At 49.8% G+C, this 16,281-nt stretch overlaps 1 protein-coding gene across 10 annotated transcripts in view; it reads left to right on the top strand.

Moving 5' to 3' along the window:
* Positions 1–16,281, top strand: part of EHMT1 (euchromatic histone lysine methyltransferase 1) — a 100,715-nt gene that overhangs the window by 12,224 nt on the left and 72,210 nt on the right. For 2 of the 10 annotated variants that reach the window (XR_015260726.1, XM_086763856.1), the window contains exon 1: positions 15,904–15,966. The exons of 7 other annotated variants lie outside the window; for them this stretch is intronic. Coding sequence is in view for 1 of the 3 variants with exons in the window: in XM_086763856.1 (XP_086619982.1) it covers positions 15,904–15,966 (63 nt within the window). In the remaining 2 variants the exon portion in view is untranslated. Of the gene's footprint in view, positions 1–9,650; positions 9,672–15,903; positions 15,967–16,281 lie in introns of those variants that run through there. One more of the 10 variants, XM_086763861.1, reaches the window with a different exon arrangement.

Raw genomic sequence — 16,281 nt, 5'->3', positions numbered from 1 at the left:
TAAAACATGTGGATATTTCTGTGGTTTAATCTGTTAGAAATGCATTTGGGATCCAGTTACGTTAAATTAAGCAACAATATTGGCCTAGATGTTGTTTGAAATATTAAATGTGGCAGTCGGAACACCAAGCAAAATGTTTGCACATTTTAATCACTTGACGAGTAATTTCTTAAAAAATTTTATTCCGAGGAATGATCGAGAGCGCTTAAAAACTGTCCCCGCTCTCCCGGCTTCGCCTCCTTCCCCCCGCTGGGCTCCGGGAGCGGTGCGGCATCCCGGCTCCTCGCTTCCCCTTCCAGCGCGGGACCACGACGGGATGGAGCCGCGGCTGCCTTGGAGCACGGCGCCGAGCGCGTCGACGTGCCGGTGTAGGCCTCCGAAATCCTTTCCGGGAATGTGAAAAGGCAGCACAGCCAAACAGAGAGGTGCGCATCGCACCAGGCTTTCCTGAAGAGGTTTTTACTGCTGATTCTTCACTCCGTTGGGATTTCCTAAAGATTGCCTCGGAGAAAATGCCTCTAAACTTAAACGGCCCAGTGGTGTGCAGCAGCAGGTTGTCTCCCGACTGGTTTAGTATTTATTTTATTTATTTTTTTTTAATTCCTGAGTTGTTAATTACCTTGTGGTAAGGCAGGCTCCATTTTTTTTTTTCCGCTTTGAACGCGGCTGTGCCGAGGAAGGGCTTGGCTGGTGTGAACGCCGGAGCGGACGGCGAAGGGAGCCACGAAACGCTGCCGTGGGCCGCGTTCATAACGTACAGCACGCAGAAAATACCAGTGCTGGGCGGGTTTTTAATGGAGCGTGGGAGACTGTTTGTTTTGAAACGTGACACCCTGCCAAAATCGTTCTATACTGATACCTCGGTCATTGTTAAAGGCTAAAAATGAGGGTAGCTGGGTCTATTAGCAGGTTTTATTTTGTTTGGGGCCACTTTAATTGCACGGCGGCTCATGTTGTATTGAAATGAGCCCCTGGCTGGGAAGGGGTACAGAGCAGGATCGCGTTCCAGGCCCTGCGTGTGACTCAGTAGTGTTCACGCCTCTTTGTCGTCAGACATGAAAAGGGCAGTGGAGAAGGCTGCGAGGCTCCAAGTTCAACCATGCTTTACTTTTTCTTTTCTTCTTTTCCTCTTTAGGAAAATAATAAGTATAAGGTGCATACTTTTCTATGGGATAATTTGTTTTTTTTTAAAAAAAAACCCTGAAGCTTCAGTGCCATTTCCTTTATTATTTTAATTTAATGAATAATAACTATATGATGATAAAGGGGGATCGTTAATGATTCATGATAGAAGAAAGCAAGAGAAAATGTAAGGCATAGTGGAATGGAGGTCATCGCTGTACCTGTCCTCTGCAAAAGCAGACGGGCGTGCTGGGGAGGCGGAGGTCCAGAGTCAGAAGGGAAATCGGCACCAGCCCATCTTTTGGCTCGTTTTCATGGCTGTGACATGCAGTGTCCCTGGGCGCTGGGATGCTGAACCTCGAGGGCTGCGAGAGGGCAGGAGGAGATGCGCTGCCATCCCCAGGGGGTCCTCAGGAGGAGCTCTGGTCACTGCGTGCTTGTTTGATGGCTCATCCTGTCGTCACTCTTCTGGCTTTGTCAGCTGCGCTGTAGGGACCCCATAGCACAAACTAACTTCAAGCAGGTGCTTAGTTGATTTAAGCAGGTTTGTTTATGCTTAAACTGTTAAAATGTGTGGCTGTCTTGGACCAAAGTGCTTTGAGGCAATCCCAGGCACAAATCCAGGCTGGGTGGAGAATGGATGGAGAGCAGCCCTGAGGAGAGGGACTTGGGAGTGCTGGTGGATGAGAAGCTCAACATGAGCCGGCAATGTGCGCTCACGGCCCAGAAACCAACGGCATCCTGGGCTGCATCCCCACAGCGTGGGCAGCAGGGCGAGGGAGGGGATTCTGCCCCTCTGCTCCGCTCTGGTGAGACCCCCCTGCAGCGCTGCGTCCAGCTCTGGAGCCCCCAACATCAGAAGGACGTGGAACTGTTGGAGAGGGTCCAGAGGAGGCCACGCAGATGCTGAGAGGGCTGGAGCAGCTCTGCTGTGAGGCCAGGCTGGGAGAGCTGGGGCTGTTCAGCCTGGAGAAGAGGAGGCTTCGGGGAGACCTGAGAGCAGCCTCCAGAGCCTAAAGGATATCAGGGACCATTCCTGCAGCAGCAGCACCTTCCTGTCTGTCGGGTCAGTGGAGCGTGTAGACATCTTCGGAGTGAATTTGGTGGGGTTTGGGACAAGAGGAGGGATCTTGGCAGGAGGTTTTGATTGTTTCCATGTGGGTTTGCTCACTTCCAGAGGCTGCAGAATAAAGCAGGTGGAATAAAGCCTTGTTGCTGCCTGCACCTTGAGGTGAGGGGCAGCAGGATCTTTGTTTTAAAACCTGCCTCAAGAGGACAGTAAGAAAGGATTAGAAAGACAGGTGGCTTCCTTTATATAGACGGTAGCGTCCTCCCTCCATCCCTTAGCTCTGGACAGAAGGTCCCACTTACCAGCATCCCTCCCTGCAGAGTTGGTCTTGCTGTAGAAACACGTGAGACCGGTGTTTATTTAGACTGCTGTGTATGAACTACACCAGTGCAGGAAAATTTGGATGTACTTGTGTTCCTTAGGAACCATTTTTCTCTTCCTTTCTTTTTTTTTTTTGTTTGCTTGTGCATTGCAGTGGATGCAGCCTCTTCCTAAGTTTTATAGTTTCATGTAAAACTTTGATTTATTTCATCCATTCAGTCTCCTTGGGAATGGGGCGTATTTAGACTATGCAAGGCTTTACATGAACTTCTGCAGTGCTTTTTTCAGTTCGGAGAGGAAGAAGAGTGTTAAATGCAGCTGGAAATCACAGGCATCTTGGGTTGGGTTGCTTTACACCACATCTTTTATTCTGTTCCTTTTAAAGAAGGATTTCGAAAAAAATTTCAGTGCTCTAGGCACGTCACTGCATATTGAGCTGTGAGTACCCACCCTTGCGGGCTGCACACCAATGTCTGAGGTATGTCAGGAAAGGGGAATGTCAAAAATATTACTGTGATGGTGGTGGTACCCAGGGATGTTCCCATTACAGCCACCTGGGCTGATGTGGTTATTGTCATCTGAGCAGGCCTTTCCCTCTGCCTTTCTTTTTTACGCTGAGGCTGGTGGAGCACTGGCCCAGGCTGCCCAGAGAGGCGGTGGATGCCCCATCCCTGGAAACATTCCAGGCCAGGTCGGATGAGGCTCGGAGCAACCTGATCTGGTTGGCGATGTCCCTGCTCCTGTCAGGGGGGTTGGACTGGGTGGGCTTGGAAGGTCCCTTCCAACCCAAACCATCCTGTGATTCTGTGATTCTTAACGGGGGGAAGAAAGCCGCTGGGCAATCTGCCTGCTAGGATGAGAATATTCTCTGCTGGCAGTTAAGGCTCGGAAGCGTTTGTGTTTGTATCGGGTGCTGATACCTCACACCTGGTCTGGCAAGGAGAGGACAGGACAGCTGTCCAGGGCAGGCTGCAGAGCGACGGTGCTCCGGGCTGGCAAGGAAGATCCCTCGCTTGCAGGGCCGGGACCTCACTTGAAGTCCGTACCTTGGGCTGAAATTGTGTCGTACCCTGAATGGTGCTGGGTACCCGTCCATGCAAAAGACTGCAAAGGATTTTCCTGCTTTCCAGGGTGTTTGCTTTGAACCCGTGTACCGCTAAGCCTAAACGAGGGCACATTTATTCTGAAGCAATTCCATGCATTTCAGCACAGATGGTTTCGGAGGATGGCTGTCAGGAGCAAGCCCGTGTCTGCAGCTCGCAGGCTTTGCCAGGCCAGAGCCACAGCTCCCGCATCGACGCCGCTCTCCTGTGAGAGCTGAACGCGCTGAGGAGGCAGGCAGAAGGCGAAGTGATGTTTGCCAGGTGATGCAGCAGCTCCTCGCTTGACTCTTACCCGTCTGGGGAAGGACTGTCCCGCGGATGATCCGTGGGGTGCAGCACCCTTCCTCCGCTGACGGCACCTGGCTGTGTATCGTCAGCTGCTGACTAGCAGGAAATCCTGGAAATCTTTCTTGGAGGGCCATATTCTCCCTGGCTGCCTGTTTTGTCTTGGCTTCTGTGTGAAAACAATGCCGAAATCCAGTTCCCCAAGTGCAGCAGGAGTCATTAATCACAGGCACACGGGAACGAGCGGTTGGGGCGATGCTCTGGTTTGGGTTTGCAGGCAGCGACAGGGATGATCCAGCCGCTTCCGAGTTCATGTGAAACTCCAGGGCTTTCAGCTACCAAGCAAATGCCTTACAGGACTGCGTGAGGAAAGGAAGTGACTTTGTCAGTCCTTGGGTTTGTTTAATTGAAGCCCAAGAGTGACCAAGCGGCTGCTGAAGGCCGGCATTTGGCTTCCTGTTACAGAAGAGAAATACTTGGGATTTTTTTTTTTTTTCCCTGTTGCTTGTGCACTTTTCTTTTATTTTTGGCAGTATTGCTGAACCAGAACCAACCACTTGTGCCTGTCTTTTCTCTGGGGTGAGGCTGCATGAGAGCAGAGGAGAAGCTTCCAAAGGTCTGATGGGGGGGGAGGGGGGAGAATTTGAGGAAGTAATTTTTTGAAAGTGGTTACATTTTTGATGTGAAACCAGCGCTTTATTTTCAAGAGTACTGACCATTTGCATCTTGTAGTGTCTCTGCACCTCTAGGAGATGCAGGCTCTTGGCACGTTTGAAAAAATCTGTCTGAGCTGGCCACCCAAAATCAGCACACAACTCTTGATTTGAAATTTGTTTATTTTTTTTTTCTACAGAGCTTTCATGTGGAAAAGCTTCAGAACGAGCTCCTCAGTCTTAGCTCTGAGCTCTTAGTACCATCCTCACGTTTGTCTCCGTCACACAGCAAGTCTTTAGCACTGTAGCTCTGGGAACCCAAGCAGACAGAATGGTTTAATGGTTTGGGCATTAAAATAAATCCCGTGACTATCACCCCAATTTAAATCTGTGTTCAGAAATGTCCAGAGGTACGTGGGCCTCATGGCATCTATCAGGTCTCTTTCTCTGATACCTGCAAGCAGCACGCTGCAGGGGGAAGAGAAAGGGAAGGGAAGCACTAGTTAAAGTTGTTGGTAAGTGGTGTAATCTCAATTTCCACGCTTGCTTTTGTTTCGACACAATATTTTCACCTACGCATTTGCCAGCTGTCTAATGCTTCTGCGTTAAACCCCTAACGGAGCTCACTGCCCTGGCCCCGGGGGCTTTGACTTGCAGCCCAGATATCTGACAGAAAATTTCTGAGTAACTTCTCTGAATTCATTGCTGCTGTTGGTTGATTGAGATGTGACTGACTTGTTGTATGAGTCTGGACTGCGTCCTGGTGTCGGATTCACCTGCATGGCATCCGCCTGCTGTCAGACTTGGCAATGGGCAGGAGCAGCTCCTTGGTGACTGTAAGTTTACTGGCTTGGGTAAATATTTCCCCATCCCTCCAAAAATGTGTTAGTTACAGAGAACATTTTACAGAGGGAGGAAATACTGATCTGTTTGTTGTTTACATGGATGTGGCTTGGGGTTTTTTTGTTGTTTTTAAACAATGGAGGATGAGTTTTTTTTCCAAGGGAGCTTAAAGTGCTCAGACTTCACTGAGGTTCAGAGCCGAGTCACCCCAAACCGGCTGTCCCAGCAGATCTTTGCTGGCCAGCCACAGTGACTCAGGACATCAGCAGCAGAGCATGGCTCCACATCTGGAGATGGCTTCACATTCGGGCCTCCTGTATCGCGTTCCTCTGCTCCATGCATTTGGGAAGGACCACTCCAGAAATTTTGGGCTGTTAATTCTCCAAGCCTCGTTTTTCCCAACTGTAAGAAGAAGACATCAACATTGCCTACTCTTCCCATCTCTTATTATAAATTCTTTATAAAAAGTCATGAGTATTTTTATTGTTGCAGTACATTTAAGGAAATCACAGTGCAGCTATCTGGTTCTTCTTTACACGGTGATGTTCAGATGCATTTTTCAGTAGGCACTCTGCTTTTGATCGGGAAGAACTAGATTATTTTCCTTGCTCTTCCTCCAGAATTCATGGTGGCTAGAACAGTTTCCAGAACTCCTTAAGACCGTGGCACAGGCTGGAATAAAACAAAGTCACTACAGTGCTTGGTAGAGGGTGGGCTGGGGGATTTGCTTTCTGGGTCACTTGGTTGCAGCGGGGACGGAAACCTGCGCTGGTCCTGTTGAATGCTCTTCAGCTGCATTTGAAAAGTCAGCGTACTGAAAAAAGATTAATTTTTTTAAGCTCTGGGGAGAGACCTTCTGGCAGTTCTGCTGGACATTTGCAGGGTTTGGGGTGATTTTGGGGCTTTTTGTGTACAGTTTACCTTCCAGGTGACTGCACTGGTCCTACAGTGAGCACGTTCAAGAGGACAGCAAGGCTGCTCTCTCCCTAAAGTGGCATTTGCAAGCTCTCAGCCTCTCGAGTATCTGGTGCGCTGGAGTCCATGGCCTGACTTTCACAAGAGTTTCCCTTCCAGGGTTCACATCAGCTTCAGTGCTGGACACTGATGGCTCTGGCATTGACTCTGGGATTCTCCAGGGGCAGGGAATCACCAGACTTTGTCCTTTATGTGGAGGATGGAGGCTTTTCTTGCTCCTGTCCGCTTCTGTTGGTGTAGCTCCCTTGGCCGTTTTTAACACGGTGATGCTGATGCAAACAGGAGAAGATGGGGCTCTGCTCCCTTGGATGTGAGGTAACCTTCTCATGTAGAGACTGCAACCCAGCTTCAGCCCCGGCACGCTGGGACGTGATCTCTGTGCTGACTCAGCCTGCAGCACGTGTTTATTCCCTGTTCTCGTGTGTGGCCCTTTTACTCCTTATCTGAGGGATTTTGGAAAGGTGCTGAGCTCTCATCGTTCCTGAGGAAGGCTCTGGAAGGTGGAGGTGGTGCCGTTGCAAACGAAGCTATGGATAACACAGCTCTGACCCTTTCTGCCCTCCCTCCTCTTTCTTGTCCGCGCAGAGAGGTTGTGTGTCGTCGCCGGAGGATTTACTGCCGTCAGCGTGTGGACCTTTGATGTGAGCAGGCTCTGAGAGAGTTACGGCTGCACGGAAAGGCTGGCTTCCCACTTAAGCCCTGACGCGTGCCCTCCATGGGAAAGAGCTGGGCTTAAAACGGACAAAACCCATCTAGAGGATGTTATCGCTGTCTTTTTTATTAAGCCTGTGTTGACTCCAGCCTGTGTTGAAAGCAGGTGTGTTTGGAGCTGCAGCAGTGTGTCTTTTGGAGCGATGCGGTAGGAGCAATGCAGGATTTCCCTCTCAGGTTGTTCCTGTGCTGGGACCTGCGTAGCCAGCCTAGGGTAAGCAAATTACTCCGGCTTGGCTTTTTTTTCCCTACCTGTCCCTAAGGAAACAATATAAATGCCATGCCTCCGGTGTGTATCTGTTGAGGGGAAAAAGGGATTTTTAAATAGTGATGAACTGTGGTTTTCCCTGAGTGCAGCAAGCCAATTGTTCATTAGGGAAATATATTAGTAATTCTTTTATGAACCTTGTTGGTAAATGAATCAGCTTTAACTCCTTTGTATCAACAAGAGCTGCAGGTATGTCTTCATTACATTAAAAAAAAAAAGAAAAAAAGGAAGAAAGCAACACTTGCAAATTGGCCTTTGTTTCCAAGGAAACAAACTTGACATGCTTGAGCTGTGCTGGATGCAAACGCTGCTCGATTCAGCAGCGTGCCTTGGGATTGTATGGTCTGAGTATGATTTTTAAACTACCTCCAGTTTCAAGGCAAGGGAGAGGATGAGAACAGAATTTGTTGGCGGGATTTACCAATCTGTGCTTAACGAACGCGCTGTGCAGTCTCTCGGAGTTCCCTGATGGGGTGCAGAGAGAACTGCGTCCCGCGCTGGGAGCGACCGTCCCTAACGAACGGCCCGGAGAAGGGGGCCGGGGGCCAAATGGCCTCCGTGGGGCTCGGGTCCCAGGGCCTCGGTGAGACCCTTCCGCAGAAACAGAGGTCTGAGGGGAGCTAAGCACGCGCTCGCTGTGCCAAATTATTATGCTTTCTCCTGGGTCACTTTTCCAAGCGTTTTGTGCTCTAAAAATACCTTAGGAAAATGCAGCTCGCCAGCGCTTGGTGTGAAAGGCTGCCTGGCGTGCAGCAGCCCAATGCAAATACTGTCCCAAAATTGCTAAAAAGCTGTAGCTCGATGTTGGGACCGGGCTGTATTTATCAGGGCAGAGATGAGAGAACAACATGAGGAGTTGTTTGTGCATACGTCTGACATGAACGTGCTGTGGGCTGATGAAAATCTTGACTTTAACTTGGCTTATTGCACTGTACAGAAAATCTCGTAGTATTTTTGTGATTACCTTGGAAGTTTGGTTCAGGAAAAAAGCTCGGGTTTGGCATTCACCTGCCACCCTGATTTTTTTCTGAAATGCTGTGTTGATAAAGTAACTTTTTTTTTTTTTTTTTTTTTTAAATCTTCCTTTGAAGAAGCAAACCCTCAGCATTGATGCAGACGCTGTACGTACATGGCAGAAATATTAGCCATGCCTGCACGGGAAACGAGCATCCCTTGGCAGAGTGCACACACAATTAACGGATTTGAACATCCAGAGGCTTTTTTTGGCTTGGGCCCAACGCGAGGAATAGGCTGTACATGAAAACTTCGTTGGGATTAAAGAACCAATTTTTGCCCTGGCCTGGAAAGCTTTACTTCTGCAGCAACTGTCTTTGCTTTCTGGGGTTGTTCTGGTAGGGATCCGTAGGGGATGTGCAAAGGATATTTAGGGAAATACAAGTTTTCAAGGAACAGTTGGGTTCCACGCGCGGATCGCTCGCGGCGTGCGGGGCTGTTGTCCTTCGGCAGTGAAAACGCCTGGTGGACTTCAGCGTTGTGTGTCTCTGCATGTTTTGTTGTTTGGAGAACTGGAAAGGATAAAAAAAAAATCCTCTTAACTCTTTGAAATGATCTGAACTGCACTGAAGAGACAAGGTAGTGATGGAGTAATGTCAGGGCTGACGGGTGAAAAACAAACCTCTCTTAAAATTCAGGGCCTTAGGAAAACAGAGCACGAAGCGTGTTGTGCTGCAGTCTCTCTCCCCTCCTCTTTGCTTTTTAACTTTCTTGCAAAAGGAGTTAAAATAACCTTCAAGGGGAGAGAGGGCAGACGGCGTAGGTTTAGCTTTAAGGTGGATGGGAAGCACTATTTGCATTGCAAGCTCAAAGCCTCTGTTGAAGCCCGCTGGGGGGAAAAAATAATATTAATGGCATTTCATGAAAATATTGCAGTTTGTGGAAGGCCCAGAGTGACAAATGTGCAGGGTTGAGTGTCACTAGGCAATGCTCCTCTTTGCACAAGGCTTGCCTGAGACAGGATTTTCCTTGCTTTTGTTCTAAAACGAGATGCTTGCTGCCTAAAAACACCTGCCATCCCCGTGGCCAGAGCTTCACCTCCTCGACAGAGGATGGAAACAGGAAGGTTGGCTGGATCGGGATGAATCCTGCACCTTTTTTTTTTTTTTTTTTTTTTTTTTGCTAATGACACTTCCTTATGCTTACATTTCGTTAAAGCTCTGAAATGGCTGAAGATCAGCCGGCACTGAGCATGCTCCGGGGTGGAGGCTGCACCCATGGAGGCAGATGGATTTGTGGCTGGAGGAGGGCTAGGCCTGCGGTCAGGATCTGGAAGGACCCAGCAGCTCCCCGCGGCCGGGACGGAGGTAGGGCGAACCCGGCCGATTCCCTCTCATGCCCCTGGGCTGGGGGAGCGAGGAGGCCGGGTGAAGTAAAAACCATTGGAAAGGATTCAAAAGCGGCGTAGTTACCCACCGACACGAGATGGCTTCGCACCGCTTCCTGCTGATCAGCGGGGAGGGCTGTTAAAATACTGACCTTTGCTGGAGCTCCTATATAAAGAACGGACCTGTCTCATGTTGGGGTGGTGACATAAAGTGACAGCAGGCCGGGCTGGCAGCGCGGGCGGCGGGGACTCGCCGGGTCGCGCCTTCATAGTGGAAGGCATGTGACTGTGTCTGTCGCGGGCTGCGCCGCTCGGCCGCTAATTGTTATTAATGGGCAGCCTCGCAGGGCGCAGACCTGCTCCGCAGTTTACATCTAGATCCGTCTGCGATTGTGGGAGGGTGAAGGAATGCAAAACTCAAAACTCCTTTTTTTTTTTTTTTTTTGGGCTTATTTTGCATTCCAAGGCTTGCAAACAACCTTTGCCACATCTGGTCTTCCAAACTGGCACGAAGAGGAGGGGATGTTGATATGTTTATTCCTTTGGCTGAGAGATTTTCCGTGCTTCTCGCAGGGGTTTAACGTGTCGGCGAGCGGGTTTGGGGGAAGGAAGGGGACTCTGTGAGTTGTGCAAGGTTGGGCTTTTGGATCTGGTCGGTCGTTGCCAACTTTTGGCGAGGAACATGTGTGCACCAGCAGGTACGTGCTGCGTGAGCCCTCCGACTCCAGTTGCTGCAGAAGCAAGCGGCGCGGTAAAGCGCCAATAAAACATTTACATTGGCGCTGGGTGTTTGTGTTGGTGAGGTGCAGGGAAGATCTGGCTTCGTGTGGAGCAGGGGGGTGACGTCAGCCGTGAGCCGCAGCCCTCATAGACGCCGTCTCCTAGGGCAGGGCGTTACCGGGTGTCCACGCTTGTTGGAGCCTGGTGTTAAGCGAAGGTAAGGCAGGAGGTTTGCTCTGGTATTACAAAGTTATTGTGTTTGTTAACAGAAATCTTCAATCACGGTTTGTCTATAGCCTGCGTGCGGTAAGGTAGATGGGCTCTTTCTTCAGGGCAACTCTGGCTGCTTTTCACAGCGCCATTCAGGGGCAATTGGTGAAGAGCAAAACATAGATTTTTATTTTGTTGTTCCTTCCCAGGTCATAGTCTCCAACAGTTGGGTCAGTCTGCACTATGGGTCACTTCATTTGCCTGTTTATTGCCCAGTTCTGCATTTCTTGCGTGCCCAGTGCTTCCACAGCGCTTTCTGCACCCATTTGACAGGTCAGCCCCGCACTGGGCTGGTGACCAGCTTGCTTACTGGTGTTGCTTTTATGATCCCTGCGTCAGAGCCCGCTGGAGCCCCAGCTTGCTGGCCATGCAGAGCTGCTCCTGCTCTGTAATGGACACTGGCTTGTGTGTGGCTGAACGAATGTGCAAAGAAAAGCGTTTCTGTCAAATAAACGGCATTGTAATTGTACCCGGAGAGGAAAAGGTTTTGATTTTCTTTGGCTCAGATTGGGGCTGCGTTTACGGCTTTTCAGAACTGAGCCTGGTGGCTTTTCCTCCTTGTAGGACTTTGGCATTGAGGTGATCTCAGCCCCAAGTTCTCATGTATGGTCTGGTTCCCTTGGTGAGGAAATTTGACTTAAACCAGTTTCAGATGCTGGAAAACCACTGGTGTGATGATTTCCTATTGTGCCTGTGTGAAAGGTGTAAGGTAGCCTTAAAGACCCACTGCCACCTTATGGCAGTTGCTGAAAAGCAGCCTCTTCAGAGCCAATTCTCTACACACAGCTTTATTTCTCCGATCTTCTTAACTAGTGATATTTGCATGGAGGCAGGAGCTTTGTTTTTAAAGGGTTCATCTGCTCCTTCTGTTCCTTGCAAAAAAATTGTAGAATGTCAGTGGAATTGCTCGTAGAGCCATCAACTGCGATATTTCATAGGCGAGTTCATGATTTGGGGAAAGATAGAAAAGCATCATGAAGCACTGATTCTCCTCCAGCGAAGAACTTCCTGATTTTCACGTGAATGCACTAATCCTTAAAAAAAAAAAAATAGGTGTGAGGTCAAAGAACGGGGACACGTTGAAGACGGGAGGCTCCTCGGCAGGATCTACAGCCGAGCTCCAGCGTTACAGCGAAGCGTTGCAGCAAGAAGCGCGATTGAATGTGAGCAGCCATTTTTGCAGCCGGCTCTGCTGGCAGAAGACTCCTCATAAGCTGGATGGCTTTGCAGTGACACGGCTCTGATTGCCACCCCACCTACTGTCCCCCAAATAAAACAATAAAACATTTGCCTGTGGAGGAGACGGTGAGTGTGCCTAAAGCGATGAGCTCGCTCACTGCGACCGAGATGGGATGTGCGAGGGATGCTGTGTTTAGGGCTCTTCTCCAGCAAGGCTGCGTTTGTACGGGAGAAGCTCTTGCTATGCAATAGCTGAGTGGAGGGGAGAAATGGTGGTTTTAGATTTCCAAAATAGAAGGAGCCGTGGTTACTATAAGTTAAAGCTGAAGGAGTTTATAATTGGGAACTGTTAGGAATACAGTATGTTCTAAATTACTGCTGTCTGGCCAATATGCTTCTAAATAAAGTTCTAGGATTGCCCTGTAAATGAAATACTCAACGCATATTCTTATCAAAACATAGCAGCATCTCCCAGAGAGCTTGCATCTCAACATCTGTCGCAAGAGCATATTTTTTTTTCTTTTATTTTGTTGTTGTTGTTGTTATTTTTTCCTTTTTTTCCTTTTCCTTTTCTGTGTGTGATGTACTCCATGCAGCATCCCAGGGAACACTGCATGTTTCCTATTAACTAAAAGCAGTTTTCAACTTTGCTGGGGAAGGAGAGGGAGGGAGGGCGACAGTTTGGAAATGTTGGGGGAAAAAAAAAAACAGGTTTTGAAAGATGGAGAAAGCTGTGATTCCAGAAGTGTGCAGGAATGACTGCCTGCTCCTTCAAGGCTGTTACCTGAGCCTGGAGATGGACATCGGGGCTCCCTTGGAGGATGCTGGGCACTCTCGGCGTGTCCTGGGGATGGGCATTCTGGTTGGGAGATGTCGTACGTACTGGCTGAGGAGGGAAGGAGGCATTTTAACAGCTGGGTAGCAGTTCTTAGCAGCACAGAAACAAATCAGGATTCCGGCAGAAATGCTCATCCTAGATCAAAAGTCCCTTCAGCGTATTGTGCTTTTGGGATCACTTCTGAGGAGGCTGAAAAGGAGCTTCAATTTGAGCGACTGGAGGGTCTGGAAGAAGAGGAGCCTGATGGAAACAAGGAAACCCCCTTGTATTTTGCAGAGCTTAATACTGTTCTTCCTATAGAAAGAAAAATCTCCCCTTGCCTCCCACTTGTGCTTCCCCTGCAAGGGAGCTGTGAAAATGCTGTAGGTAATGGTGTAATGAAGCAACAGCCCTGAGGAACCTTGTGTCCTTTGTAAGGGGAGGTTGTTGTGCTGCTGCCTTCCTCCTGAAAATGTGAGATTTCTGAAAGGGTTATTCCAGCCTTGAATTGGAGAATGGAGGCCAAAGAGCCCTGAAGTAAAACTACCTCGTAGTTCTATGTTTCCTGATAGATGTTTTGAAAGGGGGCTGCTATGCTGTCTCGTAGTGGCTTGGTGGAGAAACTGCTGGAGAGTATTTGGGTTAAATAAAAGGGAAATCTTCACAGGGCATGGGCTTGTTCTTATTAGAAAAACACCTCCTCGGCCAGCCTGGAGATGGGCCTCTAACCAGCTGGTTAGGAAAGAGCCCGCGCCTGTGCAGCACCCCACCTCTGCAAAACTGGGGAGATGGGGGTCCCGGGGCGGGAGGCACTGCTCCGACAGCCGACAGACCTGCGTGGGTGCAGGGGTGGCAGTGCCAGGCTGAGCAACGCTGTGGTGGTCTGGAAGCTTCTTTCTCCTTTCGGATGGCAGAAATTTAAGGTTTTGGTAATCAATGCACAAGCATCCCCTGCGAACGCGGCGCTGTGCAGAGATGCTGGTACGATGCTGATCAATTGCTTCGCTTGAGTTTGTTGTTGAAGCATCTGCAATACCCTCATCAGCTTAATTTTTAATTTTTTTCCTATTTAAACTGCTTAGTGCTTTCAAGGATGACTGTGAGATGTGAAAAGTGTCTCTGGTAGCTTCTGCTCTCAGAGGATATTTAACCTCAGCAGTGAAAACACATCTGGTGTTGAGATGCAGTGGGGAGCGCTGCCCTTCTGCGTGCACGGGAAGGCTGCGGCGTGGTTCTGCGTCGTTATTTTATCTCTGAAAAGGGATGTTGACTGTGGTAGTTCATTGACACTGCCTCTGTTCATGTCTTTGTTTCTATTTCTGGGTTTTAATGAAAGCTTGGTAATTTCAGGCTGCAAGGAAGGGCAGCGCGTCAACTGTTTTAAAGCCATCTCTGGTTTGAACTACAGCAATCTTTTGATGCGGTGGATAATACAACTTCTGTCTGTGTAGGCAGTTTTTGTTGCTTTTGTTTGGGGATTTTTGAGTTTGTCTTAAATGAGTTACCTCTACACCTCTCAGCGACTGACAGAAAGGCCAGGAAAATCTCATCTTGTGATATTAAAACTTAAGATTTACATCAAACAAAAACCCAGTGGGGGAAAGAGGGATCCTTGCTTTCTACTGTCACCTCAGATATTCCTTCCCTGTGAATTTCAGTCATCTCGATTCAGCCTCATGTGTTTTAACTGTTTAGCAGTGAAACTTCTCCAGAGCGTGGAGAGGAAAACCACGTCCCCGTAGCCAGGGCGGATCCGTGGCAGGCTCTTCTGCTGCTGTAACTATTGCTGCTTTGCAAATGTGCCTGGACGCGGTGGTGAACTGGCTGCTTGGGCTGGAGAAAACGTGGCTGGTGGCTGTTTCCAGCCTGTGATAACGCCGGGGCAGGACGCGCTCCTGCGGCGCTCGGCAGAGAGGAGGGACGGGCAGGGCACAGCGCCCACGGCTTCGTGCTCGTGCTGAGGGCCTGAATTTGCAGGCCTGCTTCTGGGGCCAGGCGTAAGGCAAGGAAAATCCATGGGCTCCTCAAAACCTAACTATGCATTTCCATGGCTTTTTTTCCTCCCTACAGTGCAGGCTGCTCTCTGCCCCCCTCAGCCCACTGTAACACATTACACTCAGCTTGACTTCACTTTATTTTCTGCTCTTAAAGAGAACTGTCTTCTGCGCTGGTTATTTTTTGGAAGACTGTTTTTTCCTTTGGCCAAGAACAAGCGGGTGGTCCCACAGTCCATTCCCGAGTTCCCTCTTCCTTCTGGCCCCTTCTCCGTGGGTGCCGGCCACCCTCCCCAGCCCGGCTGGGAGGTTCTTGCTCGGCTCCAGCAGCCCCCTGCCCCTGCCTCCATCAATCCCTGTCCTGTGCTCCGGTCCGTCCGGCCGATCCCTGCGTACAGATGTTCCCGAGTGTTGCTCCAGCAGTTATACTGGGAGCCTGAGCAGATACGCAGGTTGCCAAGAGTTTATGTTTAATTGTTAAGCGGACCAGAGACAAACTACTTTTATTTTGAAGCTAAAATTTCTTCTTTCATCTTGCTGGCTGGGCCGGCTGTGTCAGATGGTTTGACATGGTCTGAGCTCAGAGCAGTGCACTACCACTTCATTAGGGGTTTCCCCCCTCATTACATTTTTCCCTCCCCTCGTTTTAATGACTCTGTGTGTGATACCCTTTTAAGGTTGGTTGTACCAAGGTTGTCTTATTAATCCCCAAAGTGAAAAAACAGCTCCCCTCCAGCTCAGCAGATTGGATCTGGAATGCTCTTGCAGTTGGACGCTGCACACTGAACCAGTTTAACCCGTGTGCCTTCACCCCAGTGCTCAGAGGTCGGGCAATGCATTTAGCAGAACAAAATCAGCACGGGATTGTCCCCAGCATCCCTCCCTGTCCCTCCTGCCTCTCCTTTTCCTGCGGGCCAGGGCTACTCTTGAAGGCCACCGAGACAGAACACCTCGCTCTAATGGTTTCAAAGGCTTGCTTCTTTTTTTTTTTTTTTCAGGCGAGCGATCAGTTTTTGAGGCCTGGCACCCTGTCAGAAAGTTGACAGATGATCTGCATTACCGGTGCGTCCCCGGGATGCCCGGGCTGATCGTGCTCCAATGGCCGGCCTGGAGCCGGCAGGTTCTCTGTGAAATGGCTGCAGCTTGGAGGGAGCAGTGAAATGGTCTCCTCTGGGCATGCTCACTCTGTAGAGGGAGCTTTTATCACATGAGCAGAAACTGAATCACTGCTCATGAGGATCTGGAATATGCAACTCTTTGAGTCTTCACCAGAAGAAGACAACAGATGTCTGCAGGTACAGCAGGGCCCACCTCCCGCGCCTGGCTCCCCACCGGCCCCGGCCGTGGGCAGGCTGCCTCCCGCCGGGGAAGGAGAAGCCTCGGAGAGGAGGAAGGCAGTTTGGGGAATCATGGCCGGGGGTTATTTATTTATTTATTTCTAGAGACATTTATTCTCCCGCCCCACGCGCGGGAGGGCAGGCGGGGCGCGCTGGGGAGCGGGTGGGCTGTGCCGTGACCGTTGTCGCCTTGTGCTGTGCCATGGGCTTGCAGGTACCTCAGCATCCGACCTCGCCTGGCTCCGGAGAGGCTTGGGCTTTGTTTCCTGGCAT

Source organism: Chlamydotis macqueenii, chromosome 20 (genome assembly GCF_036417535.1).
Source record: "Chlamydotis macqueenii isolate bChlMac1 chromosome 20, bChlMac1.mat, whole genome shotgun sequence".
NCBI lineage: Eukaryota > Metazoa > Chordata > Aves > Otidiformes > Otididae > Chlamydotis > Chlamydotis macqueenii.
This window is presented reverse-complemented; position numbering and strand designations above follow the sequence as displayed.